The 10005-nt window shown below is 39.2% G+C and overlaps 1 protein-coding gene across 1 annotated transcript; it reads left to right on the top strand.

Annotated features, from left to right (window-relative positions):
- The first annotated feature begins 4223 nt into the window (after window positions 1-4223).
- Window positions 4224-9242, top strand: LOC135335745 (uncharacterized). Its single transcript, XM_064531287.1, has 11 exons — window positions 4224-4459; window positions 4516-4624; window positions 4711-4798; window positions 4859-5146; window positions 6100-6581; window positions 6707-6808; window positions 6955-7052; window positions 7183-7272; window positions 7324-8625; window positions 8769-8960; window positions 9025-9242. The coding sequence occupies exons 1-11, from the start codon at window positions 4373-4375 to the stop codon at window positions 9139-9141; spliced, it is 2955 nt and encodes a 984-aa protein (XP_064387357.1). The 5' UTR covers window positions 4224-4372; the 3' UTR covers window positions 9142-9242.
- The last annotated feature ends 763 nt before the right edge of the window (window positions 9243-10005 follow it).

The following is a 10005-nucleotide window of genomic DNA, read 5'->3' as shown; positions in this document are numbered from 1 at the left end:
TCAACGTATTCTTGGGGGGGGGTCATGCAGGAGTACATGCATATACATGCACTATAATTATACATAATGTATATAGTGCATGAAAGCTGAAACCATGCATGTAGAGACAATCCACAATCTAATAATTTATAGTCGATGATTTATCTCTACAGAAAATATTGTCTCCTAACTATAAATTTGCATGATTATAATACATGTAGTTGTTATAATAAGTTATGTACTAGCTGCATGTGCAGTATGTGTTTTGCAGCTCACTCGGTAGTTTGAGGCAAATATAATTATAGAATATGAGACAATTTTACATGACTGTGAACAGAAGTTATAAAGTATATAACTTGGCTTCACCTCTTCACATGCATGACTGTACTTTCAATATTAACCATAAATATAATTGTGGTTCACCTTGGGGCTTCAGTGCATTATTGTCTAACATACACAGACTCTATAGAATACAAATGTCATGTATGCAGACAGACACACTGGCAGACTACTATAACCCACTGCTGCCTAATCGGGTTAATATAGAAACACAACACCTTACTATAACAATAACTGCAGCCATTGACTATAAGCCTGGAAAACTGGATGAACTATAATTATAATTATACATTTTTATAAGAGCTCGGTCAATATAAGCAGAAAAACATTCGCAATTGGATTACATGCATGCATGGCCCCAAGAGAAAGAACCAATTAAATTTACATTGTCAAACAAAATGACCGAGAGAGCTGCATGCATGTATGGCAATTCGTCACATCCTCATCAGTGTTAGAGTATATATAATTATAATAGATGATTATGCATGTTACCGTAATTTGGTGTTAAAGATGTGTTTTTGGTCTGTACTGTAATAAATGTCCAACATATACGTACATCAATGGCATTACAATTATGTACACCACTTCACGCAAATTGTTGTAAATGTTGTACATGCACTTGTCACAATAATTATAGTGCATTGATGACCTTGTGACAAAGTGACACACTGTGCTTTCTTGATCACCATGTTTGTATTCTTTTTTGGCCATACAATCCTCTCGAGTACACACCCTATATATACTCTTGGTTGCTAGGTTTAATTATATACACGTAGTAGTACAATTATAGTAGATATTTTATTTAAACAGGGAAGTCTAATCAGCTGTATTGCTGGTCTTCCTAAGAGCCCTGACAAGCATCACAGACAAAAAAACAAATACATATTAAGTATACATGCATGTTATAATTATGATGTACAAACATGAGTAAATTATTCAAAATTAAGCTCATCCCACCTGTATAGCTGTTTTGTAGCATGCAATTATGGTGGGCGTAATCTCGGTAGAGTAGTATATGGTACATACTTTAATAGCAACTGCATGGGCAAAGAAGAGCAGAAACAAGCACAACTAAGTCAACATTGACTGTTGGATTAGCCAGAGCCTCCAATAACCGTATAGTCAAGCAACAAGTTAGCTGAGCTACCATCAGAGCTACCATCACTTCAGCCAGACAAAATATGAGACACCTGGAACATTTAGCGGCTATTATGGCGAGTGAGCTATTAGAATTTGGCGATTTTTAATTTGACGTCTTAGGCTACTACAGCAATTAGGTCCACTAATTTGGCAGTTTTGAAATTGCCAAATTAAAACCGGTTACAGTTTGCATTTTGCAGCCCATAGCAAGTAATTTTGTTGGCTTGTTACTAACAATCATAACAGAAGCCAACCAAATTAACTACATTGTGGTTGCAGTGCTCTTGCAGTATAGGTAAGGAAAACCACTGTACAGTAGAACCTTGATTATCCGATTATCCGGACACCTTGGTTCCAGAAGCAGGCCGGATAAGTGAATATGAATAGATAAACCACGCCTTGATCCACCCACTTTATTGATAAACAGCAGTGCCACATGGTTGTCTGCGCATGCGCAGAAGATAAGCAGGCATGTCTCCATGGTAACAGCTGTAACGCGCATGCGCATTTGAGGGACACACCCATTTTCTAATCTGATAAAAAGAAAACTGCCAAGCCGGATAATCGAGGTTCCGGATAATGGAGGGCCGGATAATCGAGGTTCTACTGTACATGTGAACTGGCTTAGAATGGCAACCACAATTAATGGACTGAAGCCCCAAGATGACCTGCATGTGTGCCCACTTCATAATAATTATTCACTTTCTTTAGAGGGAAAACACATGTTTGGGCCATAACTTGTTGACATTAAAAAGAAGTACATGTGAATTGGCTTAGAATGGCAACCACAATTAATGCACTGAATAGAGAAAAACACATGTTTGAGCCATGCATGCATGCACAACTTGTTGACATTAAAAAGAAGTACAATGTGAAGTGGTTTAGAGTGCAACTATAATTAATGCATGCACTGCATGAAACCATGAGCTTGGTAATTCACTTTGAACCTCCCAAATTGTTATATAATGTAGCCATATTAAACAATCTGATTGGTACAAAATTATGGGTATATTTATGTGTTTCAGCCCAGTAAAAGTGGCAAGGAAAGTTGGACTGCCGAACAGTTGTGTGAGTGTTTCACATGTGGATTACAAAGACTGAGAAGTGCATAATCAACCCTATAACTGCTCATTTTAAAGTATTAAAATCATGAGTCATATCCTGATGGCTCTTGAAAGTATATACCATAATAATTGATTGGGGGTGGGGAGGAGGGGGCGTTCTTAGAAAATCTTCACAGTGAGCATATAATTTTATTGTACAGTGCAAAGAATATACAGTAGAACCTCAAGACATGCACCTTTTTTCCAGAGGCAGGCCGGATATTACTGAATATGCCACAGTCCACCCACCTAATATTGATCAACAGCAGTCCACATTTTGGGCACATGCATACAATAACATGGTTTCCTGCGAGGAAGTGAATGAATTTAAGAGAATGCAAGGCACTTTAAACACTGGCTCTAGTTCTGTGATCTTATGTATATATAAATACAGTCCCATGCAGTGCACGAGTCTTGACCCGGCTGCTACCGTATTACTAGAATATTTTGCTGGTGAAAAACCTTTGCGAATGAGCCAAATTAGCAGAAAATTGACCCTTTGTAATCTAACTATTGCGTTCTGGCAAGGATCGTGTGTATTTACTAGTAATAATTTAGATTTTGCGGATTTTATTGTTGGGAATTGATTAACCATCGCAAAGTTCGCAAATGTTTGATGCTCGCAAAACATTCTAGTAATACGGTATAAAACTGCGGCTTCTGCAATACATTGAATTCCACTCCTAAACATTGTAGTTAATTGAAATAATGATTTTTGCTCTTTTAGTTTGGTCCTAATTAGATTTTGTCATGCTCTTCAGTTTCGCTTACTCGCTATAGCAATAGTGTTGTAGAAATGCATTTAATATAATATACACATGTGTAACAGACTAGCCTCTCTAGCCTGTTAGTGAGGGAACTACCCGTGGATCTTTTAAACAGTGTTTCAATTGATATGACTTTTTAAGCAACAACAATACAGATAATTCTAGTCCTACTTTTATACACCAAATGAAAGAAACTTCTGGAATTGTCTTTCCAAGTCCTTACTAAATTCTAGAATCATCCTGCAATACAACCACAAACCACTAAATTACTGAATTTTAACAGCTAATAAACCATAGAAGTATCCACCAATTCTTGATAATTAATAAGTCCGTACAACATGCATTTGTATGTATAACACTATAGCTCCTAATGCGAATCAGCACTTCTGAATCAGCTATATATAGCGCTATAGTGCTATTTTGAACTTAGTTGGAAGAAATTTTGATGTAATGGACAATAGTGTTATATATACCCACTGGAATGAAAAATGCTTGCTATCAAAGCTATACCTCACCTACTTTTAGATTGGATGCAACTAGCAGTCTAAATAAAACGAACGACAAGCTTGACCCAGCTAACTCTACATACTTGTCTATGTCCAAACAGCTAGCCCAACCCTTTTTTCCTGCTTTCCTGATGTTTAGTGAGCCCCACTCATCTGTGCTTTGTCTAGAGCGAGCATCACCCTTCTTTTTGGCTATAAAATCTTAAATCAGGAAAGTGAGTTTAGGAATGCGCTCTATGTATAGGGCTATAGAGTTTATGGTAGTTAAACCCCACCTATATAGTTGCTATGATACAAACTCAAAGTGGACACATCAATAATTAACATTATTGCTGTTTCCTGTGGGGCATGGCTCATTAAAATTTAATCTGCAATATTGTTATAAAAGAGCATAATTATATACTGTGTGAAATGTAATTGCTCTGCTCAAGTCTGCTAAGCACTTGCCACTCATGCTAACAGAAGAAACTGAATTGACTGTGCGGATTGAGTCTTTTCGAATCTTATTAGACATTAGCTTTGGCGGTGGAAACCCAGAATGACAAGATACATCACAGTGATTATCTTTATTGCCTCAGTCTTTGTATTATGCAAGGCTCAGTATCAACCTTCCGGCTCTTGTGAGGTACGCACTTTTAACTTTACTTAGAGCAATTGCGAGTGTTCCCTCTTCCCTTATAGTCCAGTCAGAGCTGTGTGTATCGGTACTCCTCAACTCAGCGAAGCTTTGACGGAGACCAGCTGCAAGTAGCTACTGTGTCAGCTATTGTCGTTTCTCAATGTGATTCAGGTGCAGTCAACTAGCTGTGTGATGCAGGACGTTTTGCTGCATGTAATTGTAATTGTTGTAATTGTTGTGCACATCGATTTTTACAGCCGGAGTCTATGGAAATCAGAATGCTCTGCATTACTGCATTAAAGTCAGTGATGTGCGAGTAGGAGGTGACTTGGTCAAGGATGACAGGTATGCATGGATCTAATGAATGTATATTGCACAATGTCATGTATGAGTCATTGCTTGCAGTGCTGATGAAGTTATTGATCCTACTGAAGAAGAAATCCCGGAACTTGACCCGAGTGATTCTGTTCTCCAAGACCCCCCTATCTCTCCAGAAGACAAAATGATGGCAGGGGAATTTTGTTTCATTCAAACGGACGATGGTAAAACTGTTGAGGTCAGCTACCCTGAAGGAGAGAGCAGTGTGGCTGTCAACTTTAAGAAGGGGATTGTTGCTGCCTTCCAAACCAATTTCAAGGGGACAGCTGAACAAGAAGAGGAAGATACAACGTCTTTACATAAATCAGCGTACACGTGAGCATAGAAACAACTGTACATAATAAGTGTGTGTTCCTATATAAAATACAACAAAGCGAACTAAATCTTCCGTTGTTTAAAAGAGTGTCCAACATTCAAGCAAAATTAATGTTGACAGATTTTAACACCATGCAGGCTTAAATAAGGTTATGATCTCTACACCACCTCCTGTAAGGTCTGCATGTTAGCTCTTCCAGTATAATTATAGTCTAAGAATATCTCCAGAATACCGCGTATTATACCTGATTGCAAATGCAATTTGCATGCATGGATCGCAAACAAAGACACTTTAAAGGAGTGAGCATATAATTATTATACACATGCAATTTCGCAATAGTTAAAAATGTAGTAAGGCGTGTACTGTGTCATACGCAAATTGAAGTTGACCAAAAATTGCATTGTTAAAGAATTATAAAAATTCTATTTCATGTATAAAAATTAATTGCCAAAGTGTGTGCAGTGTGTGTGTGTCTGTGTCTGTGTGTGTGTGTGTGTAGACTAGCTACTACAGCTGCTTAAGGATGAATGAAGTACAAGTAAGAGTTTCTATAGGCTTCTACTCATGTTTTCTTGGATTTGCAAAATCATGCTTCGTTCTCGAGTTATGCCTAGTTTTGCTTACTTGGAATGCCATTGCAACCTTTTCAGAAGAGTGCGTAGCAAAACTTGTTTACCGAGTGTTGCTACTCTATTTAGTAGTTAGTTTTGCACTAGAATGCTAGCTATTGGTAGCTGCAAGAGTGAAAAGAGAGCTGCAGGGCTCTGCTGCGCTGATGCAGCCATTAATTTAGCTGTTGGCATCGTTCGTTTTTAACAACAATCATGGTCGATCATTACCCACTCCTTGAGTTTGCATGCAGTAAATTAATTATATTCATTATAATGTGTGTATTAATGTTATGCACCTCCACTGAGGCATCAGCACCCTCGGTGCTTTCATTATTATATAGGTACACAACGATTGGTACAGAGACAACAGCCTTCCGCACCATACAAAGTTCCAATATACATATCCTTGCTGGGGGTGCACCTACAGAAGACGTCCAGATCACTGCAAACGAGCAGATTGTTTACGACGGCAAAGTGCTCTCTCGATCTCAAGGATCTACCTCAATTGTGCTTACAGCAGGGTTTGGAGATATAGACTCGTCCAGGGTTGAAGCAGCTAACCCTCGGCTCAATTCAACTGGGCCTGGGGATGAGGAAGAGGTGCAAAGGAGGGTGATACGACAAGTCACTGAACAGCCTGTTGAACCTGTGGAGCCAGCGACCTATGATAGTGACACGGACATCAACGAATTGAAGGGGGAGGGAGAGTACGCACTAGTGAAGTTGTTCTGCAAACCAGTCATTGTCACTAAACGTGACACTGTGGAAGAGGACGGCCGGGAGAATCTTGTGACTGACACACTACAAGCTAACATAAACTACAGTAAGTACTATTACAGCCTGCATGCAATCATACTGCATGCATGACTATCAGCTAGCGCTATAAGTGCACTTTATTATATAGCTATAATTAATACATCACTCATTAATATACCCTTATCATCACAGCTCTAACCGATCTTCGACTCTTGGAGGCACTTCGACATCAAATTCCTTCTGTATGGGAAGCCTTGGAGACATTACACAGTGATGCAGGGCAGAGCAGTCTAGGTACACTAATCAACTGCACCATGTCCAACACTATAATTATTGTGTCAGTACTCACTTAGTGAGTACTGACACAATAATTATTATAGTGTGACTATGTAAGTGTCAAGTTGAATGATCATTGTGTTGGTGTTCACATTCATTGCTAGCTAATCGCCTGCATCAGCTGGTTGATTTGGAGGGAGAGTATCAGCCACTACCAGAACTACAACCTGCCATCCGGGATGTGATCAACTTTCTGGAAAAGGTTCGATTCTCTAATCACTATTTTGTACATAGATCTAGCAAGTTGTTGTTACGTGTGTATACATTCAATTTGGGTTTATATTTGACAACAAAATTACACCATAATAATGAATGTACTCTACCTTTCGTAGCTGTTAGGGTCTGACAAGCTAGAAGACAAGAAAATGAGGAGTTTAATTTACCCACTTCTTGCAACGGAAGGGCACTTCGACTCTCAAATGGTGAGTGTATGCAATTACCTGCTAGCTATAACGTGTGTTGCATTCATGTAGGCTCTTCTTAATTCATACTTCGACTCTGTTGATCAAGAAGAAAAGAATGGCGTGGTTACACACATCGCTTTCACCCGAAACCCTCACCCAGAATTTATTGAGAGGCTGAAAAAATCCATTGACTCCTCTCCGACCAGTGTAGACCCTCTACTATTAGCTTACGGGGCGTTGGCTAGTGACAAGCAAGATGGAATACAGACCTCGGTGGTTAAAGATTTGATCGATCGACTGGAACGTCTGGAGGCTACCGTGGAGTTCAGCAAGAAGCTACACCCACTAATCCATAATATACACGCGTTGGGGAACACTGACAGCGAACTAGTGATAGAGACTGTGTTGAAATATTTAAACAGCACCAATATCGATGTACAACTAGCCTCCATTAATGCTCTCAAGGCTCACTCAGTCGATCAAAGAGTGCAGGAACAATTACAAGACTTTATCCTCTCAGCTCAGTTCCAAGATCAAATAGAGGCCATTGTGCAGATGTTAATCGAAGCATTAGACAAAGTGAAGGACAAAGAATCACACAATATCTACGTTGATGCTCTAGCTTCTATTGACTTCTTTGAGGACTCCAAACTGCATTCATTAGTGACCCACTATCTACAAAAGCTGGGAACAAAGCATGCATTGGACTACGATAATGTGCTGCAGACTGTCGAGCGACCAGACAATGAAGATGATACTTTTGACGACGCTCGAGTACGTAGAGGCTCAGACTGGGATGCTTCTAGCTCTATTTACAACCTCATTGCTAGCTACTCCTCAAGGAGAAGTGATGTAATCAATCACCCCTTGCACAAAGCGTACATCTGGGATAAAAAGTTTGGTATCAGTAAAGTATACGCACAAATGGCAGCAGGCGGATTTGCTGGTATTAAGCAGAATGGAAATGGTTACAAATTGTTTGGCAAAGTAATCGCCCAAGGACATGCCTTTGGAAGGACTTCTACTGCTTTGAGAGCTGAGTTCTTGCGAGAGAGAACAGGGAACAGTATTTATCAGAAAATCTATGCTATAGTTGTTGGCAAGACACTGGTTAATGACGCTGGTACACTATATATACCTTCTGGTTGTAATACCTACACCAAGAATCTGTACAGTTCCAGTGTCAGGATATTCCAATTCAGGTACAGCGTGTTTATTTATGTTGGAACGCTCGACTTCTACGTTGGAATGACTGCCAAGCTCGGACTAAAAGTGAAAGCATCTGTGTGTGAGACAACAGTGAAGGCATGTGCCAGTCTCATTCCTAGTCTCACCCTGAGGGCAGAGGGAGGAGCCAGTGCCACAATACTGGTATGCAATGTCACCCTGTAATGTGCAATTGATTCCGGTTCCTCTATGTGCAAATGTAATAGGTAGATGGTCATAATTATAGTGATGTATAAATTATGTGATAATAATGATGAAATCACTGTTTGTCCATGGCATTCTTCCAGCTGGTGGTTAGAGGAGGGGTAGAGGTTGCAGCAAGCTTCACTTATCAGCTCGAGCCTGAGACTTGCATCCAATACTGCAGATCTGCCACACATCAGAGGGTCAAAACCTGTGTCAATGTGAACAACGGCTGGCCTAACAACTATGTTGAGATCTATGCTTACTACCAGATTAGACGTATTAGGATTTGGCCAGTAAGTTATAATGCATGCATGACTGCTGTCGTAAAGCATTGATTTACTGACTAATCCACTGCAGCCAAGGATCTATTGGAGTTCTAAAAGACGATGGAGCGCACTCTCGAAGCGCTGGGACCTCTCTAGTTTCAGTCTTCGCAGGATATGGAGCTCATGTGACCGCACTCCTGTGTGTTGATAAGGAAAAATTATGACCTCAAAAACATTGCATGCACAGTAACATTTCTTTGCTGCTACACAATTGCTGCTTCACAAATAATAGCAAATTTTCCCAAACTGTTCTCTTTTTAGTAGATCATAAACCTTATTAAAATTAATGTACTCGTACTGACTGAATTATAAGATTGTTTTCAATTTATAATACAAACATTGTGAAGGAGCTGTATAGATTCTATATCCCAACTTCCTGTCCACAATCCCAATCCCAATCTTGTGAAAGCCGCTGGCCACATTAGTAGCGATGTCAGACCGATTTTCATTTTTGCTATTTCTAACTCCTATGTATTACTATCTCTTTTGAACACTCTAGGCAAACCAGAAAAACTTTACTGCACTGGATTTGGTCAAGCGAATGCAGAGATACAGAGTTTTGAAGAACACTAGTCAGGGAAAAATTCGTACAAAAATTTACCGCATTTTAATGTACTTGGGCGGGACTTATGAAATTTGCTGTTAATACCGGAAATGATCTCAAAGTTAGCATATCTGCTGAACCGCTTGGTCTATTCTCTTTTAAAAAAGTATGAAATGGACACTCAGGACTCAGGAGTTAACATTGTAACCATTTGATATCTATTATGAAGTTTATAATGTTTCTGTAATGTATATCTTTATGATGTCCCTATAATAGTATGATGTCTCCTGCTTCAGAGAGTTCTTTTGGATTTAAAGTAACCATGCTATCTTTTCTTTCGTACAGTATATTGTATCATGTTTCAGAACTCTCATCAATGTCCACCTTACGTTTGTATCTGTTTCTTGATCTTTATAAGCAATTTTTCTGTCAATTTCATTTGGTCTAAATAATTCATTTTTAGTGTGA

This window comes from Halichondria panicea, chromosome 5 (genome assembly GCF_963675165.1).
Source record: "Halichondria panicea chromosome 5, odHalPani1.1, whole genome shotgun sequence".
NCBI classification, from domain to species: domain Eukaryota; kingdom Metazoa; phylum Porifera; class Demospongiae; order Suberitida; family Halichondriidae; genus Halichondria; species Halichondria panicea.
Note: the sequence above shows the minus strand (reverse complement) of the source record. Positions and strands in the feature narration are given on the sequence as shown.